Below are 23091 nucleotides of genomic sequence, written 5' to 3' on the forward strand. Positions count from 1 at the left end.
ATAAATTTATATACATATAAAAAAAAATCTACTTGTCGCCAATGAAAAACATAGATTACTTGTAGCCTAATAAAAATTACAGAATGAGACATTACTATTTTTATGAAATCATGTTAAAGCAAGTTTTGAACACGAATTTGAAAAATGTACTTAATATTAAAAATAACAATGATACATTTCGTCTACTTTTACATATATATAAAAAACGATATTTTATTTATTAAAAATAGAAATACAATTTTAACAACTATACTTTTTGTATAGCATTGTTTTGGGCCAGTTTTTTTTTTTTTTTTTTTTTTTAAATTCTAGTATAACATTAAAATATAGTTTTAAATTGCCATTTCTAGTGTTGTTATATTCTCATGTTTTTTGTATTGTAATTTTCTGAATTTTCAGTCACACATATATGTATATACATGATATATTCATATATTTACACATATATGTATCTTGCACACACACACACACACACACACACTAGACGGAATAACACACGTAAATTTTGCAAGGGTTAGCCAGTGTATTCCAAAAATGACGGGGAGGAAGGTCGGGGGGGGGGGGGGGGTCGCCTTTTCATAATTTATTAATAGGAGTGTTTTCGTAGTAAGTCAAATATCTATTATAAGTTACATATAAAGGTATACAAATACCAAACGAAACGAGAGCCGACAGGGAAAAAAATGTACAGCAATAGAGTTGAAAACTTTTTACACGAGGAAAGACAGTTGATGTAAATGGTTAATATAATTTACATAAATAGATCCCACAAGTTGCTGTATAAAAGAAAGCGTCCACTTGAAAGATTTCCCCCCAGACAAATCCGTCCCAAAATGTCTTATTTTGGATGTTTGGGGGATGTAAAAACTTTGTGGTTTCGGGTCCATTTTTCGGTCACCACGTCCTGCCGTAGAGGAGCGCTGAGCACTGCAGCGCGGTTCCGTACTCGGCCGCGGGGGAGTTGAGGTGAGACAGGCCGCCCACTTGGCCCACTTGGCCGTGGAGCGCCGACGGGCTGGCGGAGAGCGGAGGTCCGCCCGAGGCCGCAGCCAGGTCCGGAGAGTGGCCGGCACTTCCCACCTGCTGCTGACTTGACATCAGCATCACGTTGGCGGCTTGCTGAGAGTGCTGGTGCGGCTGCGTGTGGTTGTTGTGGTGGTGATGGTGGTGGTGGTGTAGGTGCTGTTGCTGGGCCGATGCCGCCGGGCCACTACCTTGACATGGCTTCCCGTCTTTCACCAGAACCGGAACCGCCACTCTGCGCGGAGACTGCTGGGACTGCTGCTGCTGTTGCTGGCAGGATGAGGCGGTCCCCCCCTCTTGGTGTATCTGCTGCTGGGACACTTTATCCTTCGCTTGCCTCTTCATCTTGTAACGGTGGTTCTGGAACCAGATCTTCACCTGAGTGGGCGTCAAGTGGATCATGCTGGCCAGGTGCTCGCGTTCGGGGGCCGACAGGTACTTTTGCTGCTTGAAGCGGCGCTCCAGTTCGTACACTTGCGCCTGCGAGAAGAGAACCCGCCGCTTGCGGCGTGGCGCCGAACTCAAGGAGCCGTGCATGCCCTTGGCGTGGGCCTCCGCCAGGGAACCCAGACCTCCCATGGCGCCCATGTTCATGCCCGGTGATGAACCCATAAAGCGGGAGACTGTATATGCGCCAGGGAGGCAATTAGGGATGGGGCGAGGGTGTGGGACACAAACACGCACTGTGGTTAAAAATCACAAACAAAAACAAGCATGCACACACTTAAAAAACGTACAAACATCGAGGGTGCATATGAGCTTTTCCATGCAATTGTACATTTGGTAGTTAATCTAGAAATAAATTCAGTTTTAAACGGTCGGAAAGTCATTCATGAATTGGAGGAAAAAAGTAGATATACACCATGGAGCACTTAGACTACACTTTCGTTTCTGCTGGGGGTGGGTGGGGTGAGGGCTATATTAATTCAATTGGAAAAGTAAATTAGTCCAGTATCACAATTTTACTATTCAGTAATTGCACTTGTTTGGCCATGAATAGAAATTATATCAATGTAATCGTTTTTTTTTTTTTTTAAATGCAAGGAAAAATAAAACTGAAAATTTTCACCTCGCATTCATATAATTCAAATTATACAGCAAAATGGTATGTGTCCAACTCTCAAAATGTTGTTGGTAAAAGAATTATTTCATCTGACCATTGTGTACCCCGCTGCACGGCCTGCTTTCGGGGTTAGCCCATAGTTCTTGAGTGCTTTCGTTGCTTCTTATTTCCTGCCATTGACGGTTTACTGTTTATCTGTTTTAAATTTTGTATATGGTCATTAACGTGAGATATGAGAGATATGAGAGAATAAAGTACATTTGCCGAGAACCCCCCCCCCCCCCCCCCCACTGCGCTGCCGTGCGTAAATAGTTAATCTTATGTTTTTTTTTCATGCACGCAAATACAGATACTGTACAATAAATGGAAATTCCAATTTGAAAATAAAAGGGAAATACTTTGTGTGTGTGTGTATATATATATATACAGAATCCAAACAAGGACAGGAAATAGTGTGAAAAATCAAATGATATTAAACGCTTCATTGATGTTTGTCGGCGAAAAATAAGGGCTTCAAAAGATTAAGAAGCATTTGCTGGTAAATGAAGAAATACAAGCTTTTTTTTTCCTTAATCATTTTTCAATATTTCTGTTTCAAAACAAAATTAACTTCAATGGGCTGTTTTTAACTTATTCACTGTGATTTAATGATCGCTGCCCTGACGTCTATTGCCATTGATGGTATTGAACATCATGCACTACACTTTAGTACATTTGAAACGCAAACAAATATATTTATAGATAAGTGTGGAGTAATAAAAATGTATTTTCTTATTTTTAATCAAGTATGCATTTTCTCCTTCACAAATTGTATTTTTCCAATTTACTCTCACATTAATGTGACTGTTTATTGAATATAATTTCAATTTTGTATTTGGTATTTTACAAAAGTTCTTATTAGAATGATACAAATGTTTTTTTCTGTGAAAATTGAGTTTGCAATGGGAATTAGAGATAAAATTGCATTTGAAAATAAAAGAAATTGCCTCACAAGTTTGTCATGTATTTTAATGTCTGTGTTAGTTAACCAGAAGATATTTGTTTAATAGTAACACTTAGCCTATTTTGAATTAAATTGACAAAAACAGTTCAAACAGAACTTTAAATAGTGAAAATATATATTATGCTAGTTGTGGAAAGTTTTCCCATTTTAAAATAACAAACGGGTTTTTGCTTTTCGATTTAAAATGTCTTATATTTTCCGTCAATATCCAAAAATAGTTGTGTAAATAGGGAGAAAACTTCCTACAATGTCAAATACGAATATTTCCACATTTTTTTAAAAGATGGGTTGGAATAATTAAACAGTCCAATTTACCAGCTATGACTATGGAAATTATTAATACTAACAAAAAGTAGTATTCTTCCCCCTTTTTTTGTATACTTAACTGTGGAGCAGAAACGCGTTAAAAAAAAAAGTCCATCAAAAAGAGTGCTTGCATCTGTGTGCGTAACTCACTGGTGGAAAAGCGCGGGTCAGCGGCGGTGTTGGCCCCGTACCATCCGGCGGCAGCGGCAGCGGCAGCGGCCCTGACGCCATCCTGGTAGGGCGCCAGCTCGCCGGGCACGTTGCCATTGCAGTATCCGCCCACCGCGGCAGCGGCGGCGGCGTGGGACAGCTGCGGCACTCCGCTCATGTGGTAAGCGGCACCGGCGCTCCCTCCACCCGCTCCCCCACTGCCGGCATTGGGACCCATGTGGTGGTGGTGATGGTGGTGGTGGTGGTGGGGATGCTGCTGCTGCTGTTGCTGCTGCTGCTGCATGGGCGCCTGGGACCCCTGCAGCTGTCGGTAGCCCCCCAGGTTGTTGGCCGCCGCCCCTCCGCCGACCTCCAAAGCGGCGGCCGCTTTCTTGTAGCTCTCCTCCAGCGGACTCAGGATGTCGGACACGGAAAAGGGGGTCGTATGCTTGGGGCTCATCGACATTATTTGTCCTGGGAGGTCTCCTCTCCTCTCTCCTCTTTTTTTTTTTTTTTTTTTTTTTTTTTGAACCCCCTCTTCTTCCAAGTCCTTCTTCTTGTTGTTAATTGGATGGAGTGGGAGCTCGCCGATGTTGGCTCGGGGGGTCCACGCAGCACACGTTTAAGGCGGAAGAGAGGGGCGGGGGCTCCGATGACGTCAGCGTGCAGCGCACTTTATTAACTGCGCTGACTGAGGGCCTCTTGATGAACATCACGAGAAAAAAGGGTAGGGGGCTGCGTGCGCGTGGACTTCTCTTTCTTGCAATAGTTGAGAGGAGAAGCAACTCAGTCCTCTCACGCGCTCAATACACGTTGGTTTGAATAGCACCTCCCTTACCTGATTGCACTTGTTGTTGTAGGTGCCCTTGTAACCTCACTGTTTGTTTGTCTACATTGACACGAGTGAGTGAAAGGGTCATGTGCTCATATAAGGTCGAAAAAAAACGGAACATTTTTCATTTACATAAATAAAACATTATCGGATTGAGTCATTTTCAATAAAAATGGAGATTCTTTTTAAATAATACAAACATATGTTCTTTTTTCTAATACACTGATCGCTGTTAATGGGGACCAGAACCGACCGAGTGAAAAAACGCTAAGATAGTACAATTTTTAACATGCATTTTTTTGGTGTGAATATATAATATCAGTAAGTATAAATCCCAATAAATTGCTATGTTATCATTAGAACATTAAAGAATCGTTTGAAACATGTATATAAAATATAGCTATAAATCCGCACTGTTTATTCATTCTCTCGCGCTTTCATACGATACATGTCAGTGCATACATGCAGATGTAAATAAAGTGTACATGAATGTTTTTCTTTTATTCGTCAAACAAGATTTCAAAAATCTGCAATGCCCTGAGGCAATAAAAGTTGAACCGCGAAGTAACGATGGATCACTGTATTTGTATTTTCCGTTTGAATGACAAAAAATGGATCATGTCATTTCACATAAAATATTTTGGGTGTAAAAATGTTTTTATATGTCATTTTCCATTTTTGTCGAGATTATTATCATTATTATTTAACATTAATATTTTAGAAAAATATTTTCGTGACAAAAAGTTCTGTATGTGGGTCATTAGTCTTTTTTCCATGTTTAAAGTTCACAAGTTCAACTATAAATAGTTCACGTTATTAAAATGTTTGCTACTTTTGAATGGCAACATTTTCGATGTTAAATATTATACTTTTGAAAAATGTTTTGAATTCTAAACCAGTATTTTTTTAAATTACATTTTAAAATAGCCACACACACACAAAAAAAAAGTTTCAAAAATTCTTTTCTTTCGATCATCAAATATATTTGGAAATTGAATAATTTGTATTTAAATTATATTCATTCAGTTTTTTAAAAAATTGTTCAATAAATAATAGAAATAGAACTTAATTTGATATAGAAGAGAAATACTTTGCATTTAAATTGTATTATTTCATGTTTTTAGAAAATAGTTAAAGTTGCACATTTAAATTACATTTTTAAACAGATTTCTTTTCATCAATATCATTGGGCTTACCTGCTACAGTGACCTCTCTTTTCTCTTATTTTATTTTTTAATAAATTATTAACGACGTCACAGGCCAACGTTCCAGGAGGGTTCAGGACAAATAAAGTGACACAAATTGTGGTGAGATTGCACCCCGCAGCGGATCAAAGCGACTCTGCAAGCCGTTGATGTTGGGAGGAAGCATGAGAAATCAGCATTAGTATGAGGGCGCCATCTAGTGGACAAAAAAGCAAGGGAAAGGCCCACAGAAGCCAAACATCTTAAACCAGGGGTCTCCAAACCGGTCCCGAAGGGCCGCTGTGGGTCCTGGTTTTTATTCAGACCGATCGAGCATGGACAGTTTAACCAATGAGGTTTCTGCTACAACAAGCAGCATCTGACTGCAATCAATTGATTACACTTAACTTGTAAGACACCAGATTGGTGCAAACGTGTCGTCTTGTTTATTTGGAATGAATCCTGGACCCACTGTAGCCCTATGTGGAATAGTGAGCAGACCTCTGTCTTATACAATGGGGGAAACTAATTAGCTGCTACTGATGGCAATAGATGTCCATTTCTTTTATGCTGGCAGCAATTATTCAAGCGATGGTAGCTACCCGAAAAAGAATAAACAGAGCCACGAGCTGGTTACTGGTGGTTTATAATTTTTTTAATGTTCGTCAACGATTTGTATTTTTTTCCAATAATGTTTTGCAAGAACCTGCAAAAATTGCTTGACGGCACTACGTTAGCACAATATTTCGATTAAATTTTGAGTACATTTAAATGTTTTTGTTATTACTTTTTTTGCATGTGAAACTAACTTTTGAAAAATGCCATTTTATTTTTATTTGCCTCTATGTTTTTGCTCGTTTTCGGGGGAATCCACCCATACTAGTGCTTCATGTGTGCATTTATTTTTCCCTGTATCTTTTTTTTTTTTTTTTTGTAAATCCACTTTTGGGGGCAGGTGGGAATACTGTTTAGTGGCATCAACGAACCAAGCGAAAGTTTTTTTTTTTTTGTTTTTTTTTAAATTAGGGGCAGGGGTGAAAGTGGCTAGAATTTCTTGCTGGAACTCCCTAACATAAGGTTCGGCACGGAGCCCTTTTTTTGGGAGACCGGGGGCGGGGTGCTTGGGACTGAAACCCCCTAAAACCACCGAAATGGTAAAACTTCTTTTGGCACAGTTATAAATATAAAACACAATAAAACAACAGGTTTCACAGTGGTTAGCACATTCCCCTCACAGTTCTGAGATCAAGGGTTCAATCCCGTGCTCCGGCCTTCTAGTGTGGAGTTTGCATGTTTTCACTATGCCTGCATGGGTTTTTTGCCTGGTACTCCCAAAAACATGCATGTAGGCTGATCAAACACTCTAAATTGTCCCTAGGTATGACTTTGTGTGCCTCCTTGTGCCCTGCGATTGCCTGGCAACAGATTCAGGGTGTACCCCGTATACTGCCAATAGTTAGCTGGGATTGGCTCCAGCGCCCTTTTCACCTTCGTGAGGATAAGCGGCTCAGAACATGAATGAATTTGTAGGTTTCACACATGCATTAGGCTGCTGCTTTACACTGGAACAAGGCAGAAATGAGAAACTGATTTCCATTTTTTTTTTTTAATGGATTTTTTTCACTGATTTACAAAATTCCTCATAATTCAAATTTTTATATTTCCTCAAATCTAAAAGCAAAACCTCAACTTTAACTATTCAAGAACATAAGATGTACTTTAAAATTGAAGATTAAAAAAAAGTCTGTTTATATTAACTAATTTGCTCCCAAAAACCTATAAATGCATTCTATTTTTAATTGTTTCAGTGTCCCAAAGACATATTTATACGTCTTTTACGTTTTTTTTAACAAGAGACATCTCTAGGTTCTGATTCAACTTGGCTCCAAAGCACAAAGCTGAAAATCCATTTTAAAGCAATAAAACTGGCCACTGGAGGGCAGTAGCGCATTTGGTAAGACCCGCAACCCGATTCAACGGAACGAACGGCCGGTCGCACAGCCGGGGCGCCGGCGGAAGACGACCGAATGGAAGTCCAGGACACCAGGGGGCGGACGACCGAGCAGAACGACCGGGACCACCAGTGCAGCGGACGATGCAGTTGAGCCCGTGCTGGAAAGACTAAAAAAAAAATCCATCTTTATGAGACAGGCGGCGATGAGGGAAAAGTTTACCCCGGCCGTCGCGGCCACAACAGCGTCATCTCTCAGTTATTTATGTGTAAATAAATTGTTACTTTGCTATCAAAAGCTCTATTTGTCGTGTTGTTTATGTTATTTTGTAAAAGGAAAATATTATTCAGATGTTTGGGATGTAACTAAAAGAAAAAATAGCTGTGTTAAAGTCAAAGTTATGTTTGAAATGTATGCGTTTACAAAATGCTCAATTTCTCTATTTTTTCATGAGAAATTGGAAAATTGCTCAAACTAAGCTATTTTCTAATGCTGATTTATAAAGAATGGAAAAAGATATGAACTAACTTTTCCTGCTGAAAGAAGAGAGTCTAATCTTTCTTTTGGTGGGTTCCATGTTTACAGTATATAGCAATAGAACAGAATTTTCTGTGGGCTTGCAAAATCAGTCAAAATCCAATAAAACGGCCGGGAGCGAAGGGGGTTGCACCGGTGAAAATGGCTGGGAGTGAATGAGTTAAATAATAAAGATATAAGTAACATACAGTTGTGTGCAAAAGTTTTAGGCAGGAAACCTGCCTAAAACTTTTGCACAGTACTGTATATATATATTTTTTTAATTATTAAATTTATTAGGATCATGGAAGCTTCCACTTGGGGAAAATATATACATACAGTGTATCCTGTATATACATAATATAATAAAAATATACAGCCTAAAACTTTTGCACAGTACTGTACATTTGAAAAGTAAAAAATGACTTACATTATGCACAGTGAAGAGCAATTTTGAAGACAAATCAAACATTTTTTTTAATTATAAGGAAATAAAGAAGTAACCTTACATAAAAGAACAAAAATAAGTTCAAAGTGCACATTAACATGGAAGATGTTCTGAACTACCCAAATGAAATAAAATACAATAAACGTCATTCAACTCTTTCCTTTCTCTTAACGACCTGATCAATTTTCCGTTGCATTGTCCCTTTAATTCAACAAGCTTTTCCCCTCCTATATTTGTTGTTAAAAAAAAAAGTGCATTTGAACCAATCACGGCTAACTAGCCATGCTGATCACATGTCATTACGTCAGCCAATTGAACGGACAGCAGAGTCCATTTTTTTTCCTGCGTGCCCTGCAGTGCATGTGCACTTACTGTGTGTGCAGGGCGACACGACTTGTCAGATAGGGAGAGAAATTGGGAAGAACTTCGAGAATAAATGAATAATACATATCAGTGGAAACGGATGACGCTAAACAAGCTCTTTATTAGGCTTGTTGTTAACACTTGTGTATGAAAATCTGACGTTAATAGATTGTTCTTATTGGAGATGCGTGTGCGGCAGCGTGGCAGTTTTTTTTTTAAACATGGGGTTTTGACAGTTGCCGTCATATTTTGGGGATCAAAGCACCATATGCCGGAACGGTGTTCTACCATCGTAATTCATGGGGGAACGCCGATCCGGCGCGTTCCGGCCCACTTTCACCCCTGATTAGGGGTGAATCAACCCCTGAAAACCAGTAAGTGGTGATTTATCTGCACTAATTAAATACCTTTTGGGGGTTAAAATGAACACAATGAAGAATGTTTTCGATCGATTCACTGTTTTAGTGGTCAAGCAATAAAATGTTTGTGGGCAATATTTAAATTTCGAAGTCATTCAGCTGAACTTGAAATGATATTTTGTGTGACCGTAGCCTTAGCTTCATTCCCGATATCTTGAAAAGACCACACTTGCACCACGGGTGTCAGCCAGGATGTGTAGCTCAGTTGTCTGCGTGTTCCGCTGCCACTGTGGCAGGATTTGATCTGCATGAAGTTATTATGTAAATCTCTTGTAATGTGTTCAGGTAAAAATTGATCCATATTTCTATTTTCAAGGGTATGAAAAAAATCAATGGTATTATTTTCATACCCAAACTTCAAAATGGGTCAATCTTGATCCAAAAACCGAATACCGTATTGGCCTGAATAAAAGACGGCCCTGATTACAAGACGACCCCCCTTTTTCAAGACTCAAGTTTGAAAAAAAGACTTTTTGAATACCAAATTAATTTTTATACAGAAAATAATTACAGTACATCTGAAACAAATGATTATAACAATATATTTGAGTGAAAAAGCATGTTATTTTGCCACATTCAAATCTTAATATCTGAACATTTAAATATGTAAACTAAAGTGCAATCACATTCGTAAATGAATGGCTTCTGGTTTTTTAAATGTAAATAAACCAATCTATTGTGATAAAACAAAACAAAAAATGCAATAACTGCATTAACCATCAAACTGAAGTCTAACTGTAACTGTAGTCTTGAAACAAATCTGAATAGGGAAAAACATTGCAATAAAATAATGCAAACTGGTTAAACCTGAGTAGCTGAGATCTGTCATGACAGAACATCGCTTCAATGATATCTGGGGCCATCTAGCGTCGTGAGTGGGTATAACGTCTAGACCGCGAATATAAGACGACCCCCACTTTTTCAGTCTTATTTCAATGCAAAAAAACACCGTCTTTTATTCCGGGCAATACAGGTGTAATGTAAAAGTTTTGTATTTTTTGGAGTTAAATCACAGATCAAATCTAATCCACTAGCAAAAAAAATGTGAGCACAATATAAGGGTTTGAAGAAGAAAAAAGTCACTTTTCTCTTTTTACAGGTTCTTTTCTTCTCTTAACGAACAGGAGATGACGACACACAATTCAAGAATCAAAAGAAAGCGATAATCACCTAACATATATACATTTGTTAAGAAGGAGTCATTAAAAGCTGGCCGGCTAGGACAAATGTCCCCGAAAGCACCACAAGGCGCTCACAAGTCGATCTGCCCCAAACCTTCGAGATGTTACAGTTTATATTTGTCATTCTACAAACAGTGGAAGAACACGGGGAGAAGGATGTTGACTAATCAGTGACCTTGGCCATGACACTCCTTCTAATCAAAACAATATTCCTCTCCGGTATAAGTAGACCGTACACAGTGCTATGAGACAATAAATGACTATGTGTAACGATGTGAAATGAACAGCTATATACAGTGGGGCAAATAAGTATTTAGTCAACCACTAATTGTGCAAGTTCTCCCACTTGAAAATATTAGAGAGACCTGTAATTTTCAACATGGGTAAACCTCAACCATGAGAGACAGAATGTGGAAAAAACAGAAAATCACAGTGTTTGATTTTTAAAGAATTTACTTGCAAATCATGGTGGAAAATAAGTATTTCGTCAATACCAAAAGTTAATCTCAATACTTTGTTATGTACCCTTCGTTGGCAATAACGGAGGCCAAACGTTTTCTGTAACTCTTCACAAGCTTTTCACACACGTTTGCTGGTATTTTGGCCCATTCCTCCATGCAGATCTCCTCTAGAGCAGCAATGTTTTGGGGCTGTCATTGGGCAACACGGATTTTCAACTCCCTCCACAGTTTTTCTATGTGGTTGAGATCTGGTGACTGGCTTGGCCACTCCAGGACCTTGAAATGCTTCTTACGATGCCACTCCTTTGTTGCCCTTGCTCTGTGTTTGGGATCACTGTCATGCTGAAAGACCCAGCCACCTCTCATCTTCAATGCCCTTGCTGATGGAAGGAGATTTTCACTCAAAATCTCTCGATACATGGCCCCATTCGTTCTTTCCTTTACACAGATCAGTCGTCCTGGTCCCTTTGCAGAAAAACAGCCCCAAAGCATGATGTTTCCACCCCCATGCTTCACAGTGGGTATGGTGTTCTTCGGATGCAATTACGTATTCTTTCTCCTCCAAACACAAGAACCTGTGTTTCTACCAAAAAGTTCTATTTTGGTTTCATCTGACCATAACATTCTCCCAGTCCTCTTCTGGATCATCCAAATGCTCTCTAGCGAACCACAGACAGGCCTGGACGTGTACTGGCTTCAGCAGGGAGACACGTCTGGCAGTGCAGGATTTGAGTACCTGGCGACGCATTGTGTTACTGATAGTAGCCTTTGCTACTGTGGTCCCAGCTCTCTGTAGGTCATTCACTAGGTCCCCCATGTGGTTCTGGGATTTTTGCTCACCGTTCTTGTTATCATTTTGACGCCACGGGGTGAGATCTTGCATGGAGCCCCAGATCGAGGGAGATTATCAGTGGTCTTGTATGTCTTCCATTTTCTAATAATTGCTCCCACAGTTGATTTCTTTACACCGAGCGTTTTACCTATTGCAGATTCTGTCTTCCCAGCCTGGTACAGGTCGACAATTTTGTCCTTCGACAGCTCTTTGGTCTTGACCATAGTGGAGTTTGGAGTGTGACTGACTGAAGTTGTGGACAGGTGTCTTTTATACCGATAATGAGTTAAAACAGGTGCCATTAATACAGGTAACGAGGAGCCTCGTTAGACCTCGTTAGAAGAAGTAAGACCTCTTTGACAGCCAGAAATCTTGCATGTTTGTAGGTGACTAAGTACTTATTTTCCAATCTAATTTGGAAATAAATTCTTTAAAAATCAAACAATGTGATTTTCTGTTGTATTTTTTTCCACATTCTGTCTCTCCTGGTTGAGGTTTACCCATGTTGACAATTACAGGCCTCTCTAATATTTTCAAGTGGGAGAACTTGTACAATTAATAGTTGACTAAATACTTATTTGCCCCACTGTATATTTATGTGAATAAAAGGAAATATCATAGAATTCACCATCAGTTGACGGGACACGGGGTTGCTTCGTAGGGGGCCTATTTTCAAAAACTTAAAATTCAAATATTTCCAAAACTAAAGCCGCTAGCGACCTAAACCCAAAACAGGAACCTCCCTTAGGCATATGTGAGTCTCCATGAGCAGCGGCATCAAAACATTCAAAGTCGTTTCCCATAGGAAATTACTTGAGGAAAGCATGCAGAATCGTCTTTCTATTACTCAACAAAAGCGAATTCAAATAAAACACGTAAAAGCAAAAAAAAATTTTGTATGGATGCAGAAATGTCTAAATTACTTTTTTTTTTGCCAAAAAACAGGCAGTTGGCCGAAAATTACCTGATTATTTGTATATAAAGCTATTGTGTATGGATACAAAATTCAACATGGGGGCCATCACAAAACGAAGAGCTTTTTAAGTTGAAAATTGTCGCAAATAAAGGCGAAAATCCCAGAATTTCTATAAATATATGAATGTAAAACAGTCTAGATCAGTGGTCTCAAACCGGTCCTCAAAGGGCCGCAGGGGGTACTGGATTTCATTCCAACCAAACGAGACAAATACCTTTTCACCAATCTGGTTTCTTACAAGTGTAATCAGTTGATTGCAATCAGGTGCTGCTTATGTTAGTAGAAACCTCATTGGTTGAACTGTTTGTGCTGGATCTGTTGGAACAAAAACCAGGACCCACTGCGGCCCTTTGTGGAGTCGGTTTGAGACCGCTGGTCTAGATCCTTGGTTAGAAGCAAAAAAAAAAAAAAGTGCAGTTATCATTGATTTTACGTAAATATTTCAAGTTAAAGTTACACTAAATTTTTCCATTCATTTTTTTTTTTACAACATTTCAAAGTGCATGCGTGGTGCTATTTCATATAATAATTACCTTGAATCCTCAACCAAATCACTCTTGAGACACTCCTGCCTGCTTGTATGCACTAAAAATTTTGTCCTGTTTCTACCTAAATCTGGCTTTAGAACGCAGTGTGTGTTTGAGTATATCGCAGTGAAAGCTTCCATGACACTCTGCTTGGCCAGGCCCTCTACAGGAAGCCGTGGTGCAATGTCTGTAGGGGCTGTCTTGTCATCGGATTGTGAAGTTTATGGAAATATACTGTATATCTGCAGGTTACATTAACTTAAACTGAAGTATTGTATACTGTACTTTATAATTTGTAGTTAAAACTTTCACGGAATTCCAGTTCACTTAAAATTTTGTGATTAAGGTAACTTCATTTTTTTTTTTGTGTGTGTTCCATCTAAACCTGAAAATTCAAGTGAAATAAGTGGACATGAAATTTCACATTCTTGCAATGTTTATTTTTCAACAGTGTATTAAGTCTTCAGTTTTTTTTTTTTTACACCTCTACCAGCTTTTTAATCTAATGCTATTTCACTGGCTGACATTAACTCATTCACTCCCATTTTCCGTGATAGACATCAAATCCATTTGAACTGGGATGGCTAGCATTTAGTGATCATGCTTCAATGCCATTGGCGGAGACAGACATCCAATCTAATTTGATTGGGAGGCTGGCAGCACTCCCATGCAGGCTAAATTAATAGGGCATCTATCGCAGTCAATGGCAGTCAATGAGTTAATTGTGCTAGACGTCCAAACCATTTGCACTAGGAGGGCTGTTCAAATTAATTGGATACTGGCCTCAATGAGTTATCATTATTCTCTAATTGTGATCACATTCATGCATTTTGTATCTGTCGTCAGCGTACGGACATCCGCAACCTCTTCCTATGGCCCACCGGTTAACTACTGTGAAATGAGGGTAGGGGAGCCAGTAAAAAAAACACTATCGGATGAGCCGTCTGATACGAGCCCCAGACAATTCTTGGGGGCAACTTAAAGACACCAATGGCAACCCCTCAAAGGCGGTCTTTGTCCGCCCCTTGCGCCCCCGTCAGCTGGACGACGCCATTGTCGCCTCAAAGCTCATAAATTTGCCGATTAAACATCTCACGATTGAAACACTAAACATTTTGCCTCGCTCCCTTGTGAACCCCCAAAAAGTGGTGGGGGGGACAATGGTCTTTTCAGGGATAGGGTGGACAAGCCGCGTGCCCCCCCTCACTCCATATGGGATACAAGGTGGCCACAAAGGACCAGGTGACAGCATCGACGGGCTGCGGGGTCACAGGACGAGCAAACAACATTATTGGGGGCGGGAGAACACGAGACCACCCGGCCCCCCTCGCCACCAATACATCCCATGTGATGTGAAAAGGCGGGGTTGTATAAAGGAGCTCTCCTGTTGATGAAAAATACTCTTTTCTGCTTTCATACTTCAGTATAATAGAAGAAAATAGATGATTGATCTCTGCCAACCCTTCCAGTTCAAGTCCCAGTAGTGAAGGAAATGAAAATGGTACATGGAAGAGTTTCTAGCATCACAATGCTGAAAAATCCACTTGTATTGAAATATAGCATACAGGGGTGGGCAATCAATCGACAGATTGTTTGATAAATTTAAGACTGATTTCAGTGATTCAAGTCAAGTCAAATCGTTTTTCACACAGCACGGAATCATAACAATGTCTCAAAGGAATTACGGGCCCACAGTTGATAAAAGTGACAAAATCTCTTGGCCCAAACCCCCCAAAATTTGGTCATTCATGACATGTTTAAGTTCCGCTCTGAGACCCCCAATTTGGCCTAATTTCAAAATTGTCCGATATGCACGTGTGATACATCATTGGAAAGATTAAAATCTCAATTTTCTGGCGGAAGAAAAAATTTGAACAGGAGGGCATTTTTAATTTTTTTTTTTTTTTTAACGAGATATCATCGCGTACATACCATGTTTCGATCCAAAAACTCCATGTAGCATGTATCACCGAGTGTCAAGACACCGCTATGAATGGCCACAGCTGTATTTTTTTTTTTTTTTTTTAATTTTATGGCTGAAACATGGTGATACAACAAGGGTCGCGATGCAGAAATCGCAGACAACAAGGAGTGGTTGAGATGTTCTTTTTCGAATAGTTACCCTTTTAAACGTTATTTTTCCATTTTTTTGTTTGGATCGATCGTTTATCATCTAACATATTGGGGAAAATGCGACAGTAACAAAAAAATACAATTAAGCGATAGTTATGAGGTCGATATACGTGACTTTTTTACAGACGCCAAATTTTTCATTGTGAATTTTTTAAAGTCGTTTTTTTTTTTTTAAACTAAATATTAGACATCAATTAATGATTTTAAGCTAAAAATGACATTTTGAATAATAAATATCATTACTTACCTTCTTTTTATGGCTAAGTTGAAACAAAAGCGGTTGCGCGACGTCTGTAAACGGGGGTTTTCAGGATAAAACGGACAATTGAAAATAGTTCGGAGGCTTAGTGCGCCATGAATCTGCAATGGCATCATATAGACATATTGTTCTTTCAAACACAACAGCTGTTTTGGCTTAAAATACACCAGTTTCTTTTAAAGAGGAGTGCAAGAGCAGAAACTGATTTTTCGTTCTTCTCTGTCTTCCGTCATATACTGTACATCTTTGATAACTATAAAAATAATCAAGTTGTGCCAAAGTTTCCCAGTTCTTATTTATTTCTTGCAAGACTGAGTGAATTTCTTATATGCTTCTAAATTGTATTTATTACTGACCTGGTAATATAAATTTAGTGACGCCAATCAGCATATCAAAGTCACTCTTTCATAATGTTTTAGTACACTAAATAAACTACTTGTTTAAAATGTATTGTTAAAAGGTATTCAAAAATCGATTATAACGACTCTCAAAACTCCACAAATACATTATGTATTAAAGTCATTTTTTTAATGGTTTGGCTCAGCAGAATTTACACCTGATGATTTGAGCTGAAGTACAAAAACTGAGAGGCAATACACATCCAAATGATGGACATTGAGTTTTTGGGTGGAAATTTCACGTAAAGACGGTATAGATTCTATTGTGTGACGAATCATAATACGAAGTTAAAAGTGGAATAGAAGAAGAAAGTCACTAAAATTATTTTTCTGGTGTCTTTTTACCGTTCGAACCAGGTATATCCATCCAGCCTGATGTATGCCAATGTGAAACTACAACCCAACCCATTAGCTAACATTCCATTGTTAACGGACCAATGGTGGCGACAGAACACTTAGGGCGCTTTAATACTAGCACTGTTTAGTCCGTTTTAAATGGACTAGAGTTCTTTTTCTCAGATAGTCCGCTTCGTTTTGTAAATGTCTCTAGGTCGGACCAAACAAACATACTTTGGTCCACTCAAAAATCATGGGTCTAGATCCGTTTTAAGCGCACCCTGCTTCGCTTGTTAATGCAACCAGACCAGGGTCCGCTTTTTCCTACTTTGTGTGCACCGTCACAGCGTGACGCTGTGATGTTACACCCAGGGCATCATTGGAAAAGGAAGTACAGCGTGCACACTATTCAAAATCAACAATGGAAAGATGACATATTACATACCTGTCAAGTTGTACGGTTTCGGCGTAATTTGTACAAGTGAGCACCGATTTTTAAATGTGTACGCCGTACGTTCAAAATCTGTGTTTTTCGCGCATTACGCTTTTTTTTTTCTCCGTTTGGATTTTGTCACCGTTTTGGCAATGAGACAATGTGCGTTACGATGCGTTACTATGTTGGTTGAATGACGCGAGAAAACTCAGAGACACTGAGAGAGAAGAGTGTTGCAACGCTGTAGCAAAGGCGATGCTAGGCTGCTCCAATATTTCCTGACTGTAGCCGACAGCCTACAATCTACGCCTAGATATTAAATGCATATAGAACTACATGCGAAATGACAAACGGCGGCGTTAATTAACAGTCGCCATTTTGAAGCAGTAGACTTTTCAGAAAGGCTCTGTTGTAGTGAACCTTTCTAGCAAACTTCAGTAACTTTTTATCTAAAATACTCCTAAATCAGCAAAATCTTGACTTGAATCCATCTTTAAATGATGAAACAGTTTTTAAACTTAAACATGTCGAAAGTAGACAGAAGGGAACTAATGCAAAAACGGTAGCAATTTCAACAACTTTAACGGCTGATTCACAACATTAAACGATTTCCAAACATAGCAAAGGTTACTATGTTTTTTGTTTTTGTTTTTTTTAATGAAAAAAAAAAAAACATGAAAGGTTACACCAGTTAATTTGCCAAGTAACTAATTACTCTTACCTTCAGGTAACTGAGTTACTAACTCGATTATTTTTTGGGAGAAGTAATTTGTAACAAATTAATTACTTTTTAAAAGTAAGATTAACAACACTGGTCATAAAGATGAAGTCTTCCGAATGAAGAGTGACAAAAGCGGAGATTTCATTCTGTAAATTTGTTGGCGAACACAATTTGCCTGCAACTATTGCTGATCATTTCTCAGAATTAGCAAAAGAAATATTCCCTGACTCAAAGATTGCATCGGTAAGTTAATTTTATCAATTGACCCTTTTAATTCATAATTGGTCACACTAACGAACTACCTTCAAGTCAAACTGAATTGCGAGCTGAAGTGCCATGAAGTGCAGCCATCAAGACATGATAGAAATTGCCAAAAGTGCTACATACAATTATAACAAAAGTCACTGTTAAATTTTAGTAATCATGATGTAGCTGAAGATTTTGACTGTTCTTTGATTACACCAGGGTATATGTTACACTATTACCAATAAATTCATATTATTTTAAAAATTGAGTTTTATTTTTGTCTCATATTGCACGCTATATACAACGTTGTAAAATTAGTCACCAATTTGTAAGGGCATACGTCACTATTTGTAAGATTGCCAATGGCCTCGGGTTGACTGGTATGATATGAACATTGGCCAATATTGTTGTGCTGCACAAAGCAGTTGCATTTGATGCACAGAATTGGATTCTATGTGGCGGTTGTGTTTTGCATGCTGTTGCTGAACGTACCGTGTGAGAGTGACAGTGGCATATACAGGTGGAGCCTCTCGGGGCAGCCGTTTTGTGAGTCTCGCTCTCCTGGAAGTGGCAACAATTTGACAGTTAAAATGTCACAAAAGTAAGAGTTCGCTTGGCGCTATGTGAATGCTGACCCTTTTCAATAACTGATTTGCAAGTGTTGCTGCGAGGTAACTCTCCAACCGGACCCTGGTCCTTTTGATCTAATGTGAAAGTGCTCTCACGGTGCTTTCACACTAGCGCTGTTTGTGAACGCACATCCGAACTCTAGTTCTGACCAAAAAAAATGAACTCTGGTCCGCTCCAAAATAGCGTAAAAGGGTGAGTATATGCTACATTACATGCAGTGTTCCACCACGGTCCCTCCCCTCCACTCCCAGAGAGGTATTTACTCTTCTATATTTGTCCAATCAGGGAGTTCGCCTTTTGTCCACGTGATGCTACTCAGAATGTTCGGTTGGTGCAGTGTGAATACTGAACCTTTTTAACAAGTCATTTGCAAGTGTTGTTGCCAGGTTGCTCTCCAACCAGACCCTGGTCCTCTTGGTCTAATGTGAAAGAGCCCTTGTATATAACTTTTTTTTGTGCCGAACGAATTTAGACTACAGCAAGCATAGTGATTGAAAAATAAATCACTTCTCATTGAAAATATTAAAATCAAATGCATTTGTTTCACAACAGCTCTAGAGAGTTTATTTTGGAGCAATTTATTAGACAACACTTACGAAAAACATATATATATATATATATATATATATTATTGTGATAATATTATGCAATCCTTTTTTTTTTTTTTTTTTTTTTCAACACCATCATCTTTATGTGTGTGGTACTTTTCGGCTATTGAAACAAAACTTGGAGTCTGCCTCGTTTTAGTATAGCTCGTTTGTATCAATCAGATATTGACTTCGGCGCTTTAGAAACATTTTAGCAAAATAGCGGAAAGCAACTATTTATGGGGGATAGTTTGAAGCTTTCACAATTTTTTTTGTTACACCAGCTGGATTTTCAGAGTGCCTGCTTCCTCAGTGAGGGTGAAATGGTGTTTACTGACCATTCTCATGCTGAAACCAAGCCAAGGCTCTCCTTTTATTCCACAAAAGTGTTTGCACAGCTTTTAAGCTGCATAATTAGTTTTTAACATCAGAAAGGCCCCTCAAGCGCTGATACATCACAATTTGAAGGAATACAATGAAAAGCTTGAATCATCTTAATGGGGAGGGTTTTTTTGTTTTGTTTTAAATAAATAAATCATGATTTTTAAACATATTTGGTATTTACCAAGACATGCAAGAAAAGCTTTCAATGCATGAGTTAATTGCATTACTATGCAAAAACATTTTTAAAATAATTTTGAATCAAAATGAAGTAAAGTTGATTAAATTCTTGGAACGAAAAACTAAAAGGACACCTAAGGTTGGGACAAGCAGGATGACAGTTTTTGTAAAATGTTGACACAAAAAAAAAAAAAAAAAAAAATTTGCAAACAAAAATGTCTAATAACATCACAATGGAAAACTCCGGATTTTTTTTTTTTTTTTTTTTTAAACATGTTTATTATTGTTCCTTTCCAAAGAAACAAAATGAATAATTGTGTCCTCAAATACATTTAAACATGAAGTCTAAGAACAATAATTATTATATATTGTATTTACTACTAATACACTCCATTCAGTGAATGTCATTCAATCACATACAGCACTGTATATTTAAAAGTAAACTGGTAAAATAATTCCTGACAATATTAATCCATTGGCATCAACTGACGGCGACAGACGTCCAATCCTTTTGAACTGAGAGGGCAGGGCTGGCAGCACTCACTGCAAACGGATTGGACGTTTACTGCCGTCAATAGCAGACAATGAGTTAACTTTCAAAAATGAGCAGAAATAGAAAAAATAAATTGTGCAAAGTTATCTTTTATTCCTCTAAGTTGCGTGGAGGGGGAATTCGGAGTTCGTGCGTGGACTGGAAAGACGTCACTTGAAAGGAGCAAAATGAACAGAGTCACTCCAAAAGTCCGTCCAGGCGAATCCAGACGCCACCGGACTTTGAAAGTGGGGGTGGAGGGGCGGCAGAGCCCGCGGGAGGGCCGCCGGGAGGCCCCGGACGGCCGGGTAGGCGGCCGGGGGCAAACGGAGCGTCCGCGGGTGCCCGCTTGAAGTGCCCCCTGCCCCCGACCCGTCCAGTAAGAAGGGCTTCCCGTCGCCGAGCATCACCGGCACCAGCACCCTACGCAGCAACGGAGGAGGGAGCATCTCCGAGTCGTCCACCTGCACCCCCCGGCCCCTCTTCATCTTGTAGCGGTGGTTCTGGAACCAGATCTTGACCTGGGTAGGCGTCAGGCTGAGGGCGCGGGCCAGCTGCTCCCGCTCCGGGCCCGACAGGTAACGTTGCTGTCGAAAGCGCCGCTCCAGCTCCAGTGTTTGCACCTTGGAGAAGAGGACGCGCCGCTTCTTGCTCTTCTTGGTCGGCTGCAACAGAGACTCCTCGGCGTCCGGCTTTGTGGAGTCTGGGGAGGCCTCCGGGCTGCTACCTTCATCCCACGCTAAGAGGGGGAACAGCATCATTTCAGTTAACACTATAGTGCAAGTAAATATTATATATATAATTATAGTCAATGGCTAGACTATTACAAAATGTTTCATGGCATTAACAAACTTGAGTCGTCTTTAAAAATATCGGAAAACAAACTATTAAAAACTTTTTTTCTTTTTTAAATATAGTTATAATAGTTATAATTAGAAATATATGAAATTAAGTCTAACTCATTTTTAAAAAAAATGTTCACGCCAATTAGCTGATTTAGTGGGTTTAAAAAATTTTTTTTAACTATTGAAAGTTTCGGTTTTATATATTGTATCTAAAAATCTAAAATATAAAAATATATCTCTTATTGATTTAAAAAAAAAAAAAAAAAAAAAAAAAATCGGAACATTTTCAGGCTGCATAAACCAGCAGCGTTTCAACTCATAGGTTGGAAAACCGTTTTGCAAGCCGCATCCACATTTTTATGCATCCATCAAGCGATTCTTCACACTAGAATTGAGAATTTGTTTAAAAAACATGGTTAAAGACTTGTAGAAAATCTGTAATTTTGTAGTTTCATACAGTAAATCAATTATGAAAAGGATGGTCAACCAAAGCCACAAAAAATTCATACAAAACTACATCTTAATCAACTTGTCTTGCTGTTATCAGAATTTAAGTAGGATTTGTGATCTTTTTCGTTTATTCTAATCAAGAACTTTGAATTTAGAGTGACGTCATCTTTTAGGCAAGAATTTAAGATTTTCTATAACTTAGCATCCAAATGTATGCATGTGCAGCCATGTAAAGAGCAAATGTTGAACTCACATAGACATGAGCTCCTGTCGGAGTCCAGCATCCACGATGCGGTGAGGGGGGCGAAGGGCGACCGCGCGGAAGACGAAGGTGGTGGCGACGACTCAGGCAAAGTCTTCGGGTATCGCTCCGGCAGCTCCAAGATGTTTCGGACGGAAAAGCTCAAATTGGTGGGCACCGCCATTTCGACAAACACGCAGGCGCACCCGTTCAAAGAAAATGAGCAAAAATAATAATCCCCTTCCACCACGTGTTTGCTCGGCGCAAATAAATAATTAGAGGGAAAAAAGTAAACACTTGAGGTGATTCCAAGAAGTCCACTTGATGGGCTGATTCAACAGTATGTGTACACAAACACATCCACCTTTATATATATACACGATACCCCTTCCCTTCCACCTGAATGGGGTGGCGGTGGTGTTGTCGCCTCCATGAATCACCGTCTTGGGTGGCGAGTGACAACAAGACAACCCCCCCTCCACCCCAACATCTCACTAGCCCCCCCGCACTCCAAACAACGTGTCAAGCATTTGCATACTAAGTGAACAATTAGCCTCGAGTTGGTTAATCTAATATGGACACCACGTGACGGCCGCTTAACATCAAGAATTTAGAGGAAAAACGAACAGATTTTCGAGAACTTTTTGTTCCAATAACGTTGACTTCAACTGACTGCGAAAAATGCGTTCCATCCATTTGGACGTCAATGGAAAGAATTAGACATTTAATCATGATTTAAATTTTTCTTTTTTAGATCGCATTAAGTTGTTTTGTGATAATGAATCAATATTTCATATTTCTTGACAAAATGTGTGACGCAATAATTTATACTTATAAAATAAATAAATAAATAAATAATTTAAAAAACGTGAAACCCTATCTGGAGGTTATAGAGCATGAAAGAGCAAAATTAAAGACGCCATGACTTTTACGAGATATCGCGTACTTGCCTTGTTTCGATCAAAAAACTCCATATAGCATGCACTGAGTGTCAAGACACAGCTGTGAATGGCAACAGCTTGATTTTTTAGGGATTTTATGGGTGAAACATGGTAATATAACAAGGGTCGCGATGCAGAAATCGCAGACATCAAGGAGTGGTCAAGATTTTCTTTTTTATATATTTACCCTTTTAAACCCCCCCCCCCCCCCCCCAATTTTTCTTTGTTTGGATCGATTATTTATCATCTAACATATAGGAGAAAATGCGACAGTAACAAAAAATTTTTTTTTTTTTAATTAAGGCATAGTTATGAGGTAGATATCCGTGATTTTTTTTACAGACACCATTTTTTTCATTGTGACGTAATTTGTTTAAAAGTTTAAAATATGCGAGTGAATAATTTTTTAAAGTCGTTTTTTTTTTTTTTAACGAAATACTAGACATCACTTAATGATTCTAAGCTAAAAATGACATTTTGAATAATAAATATAATTAATTACCTTCGTTTTATGGCTGGGTTGAAACAAAAGCGGTTGCACA

The 23091-nt window shown here is 38.9% G+C and overlaps 2 protein-coding genes across 2 annotated transcripts; both read right to left on the reverse strand.

The window, feature by feature from the left end:
* Positions 1–368: 368 nt before the first annotated feature.
* On the reverse strand, positions 369–4031 carry nkx2.1 (NK2 homeobox 1). Its single transcript, XM_057860148.1, has 2 exons — positions 3546–4031; positions 369–1646 (listed from the first exon to the last, which is right to left on the reverse strand). Exons 1-2 carry the CDS (start codon positions 4009–4011, stop codon positions 895–897), a joined length of 1218 nt encoding a protein of 405 aa, XP_057716131.1. The 5' UTR covers positions 4012–4031; the 3' UTR covers positions 369–894.
* Positions 4032–4108: 77 nt separating this feature from the next.
* Positions 4109–21792, reverse strand: nkx2.9 (NK2 transcription factor related, locus 9 (Drosophila)). The gene is made up of 5 exons (XM_057858754.1): positions 21621–21792; positions 20247–20811; positions 18255–18323; positions 4384–4434; positions 4109–4304 (listed from the first exon to the last, which is right to left on the reverse strand). The coding sequence occupies exons 1-5, from the start codon at positions 21790–21792 to the stop codon at positions 4109–4111; spliced, it is 1053 nt and encodes a 350-aa protein (XP_057714737.1).
* Positions 21793–23091: the final 1299 nt, after the last annotated feature.

Source organism: Corythoichthys intestinalis, chromosome 15 (genome assembly GCF_030265065.1).
Source record: "Corythoichthys intestinalis isolate RoL2023-P3 chromosome 15, ASM3026506v1, whole genome shotgun sequence".
Taxonomy (NCBI): Eukaryota; Metazoa; Chordata; class Actinopteri; order Syngnathiformes; family Syngnathidae; genus Corythoichthys; species Corythoichthys intestinalis.

Bases quoted from the DNA above. Each gene is read 5' to 3' on its own strand.
- nkx2.1 (XM_057860148.1), bottom strand. From the start codon at position 4,011: ATGTCGATGAGCCCCAAGCATACGACCCCCTTTTCCGTGTCCGACATC. The intron at 1,647-3,545 runs GTGAGTTACGCA...GCGCATATACAG, and splicing joins TGACCCGCGCTTTTCCACCA to TCTCCCGCTTTATGGGTTCA.
- nkx2.9 (XM_057858754.1), bottom strand. From the start codon at position 21,792: ATGGCGGTGCCCACCAATTTGAGCTTTTCCGTCCGAAACATCTTGGAG. The intron at 20,812-21,620 runs GTGAGTTCAACA...TCCCCCTCTTAG, and splicing joins CGACAGGAGCTCATGTCTAT to CGTGGGATGAAGGTAGCAGC. The intron at 18,324-20,246 runs GTGACGTCTTTC...TGCCACTTCCAG, and splicing joins GTTCATTTTGCTCCTTTCAA to GAGAGCGAGACTCACAAAAC.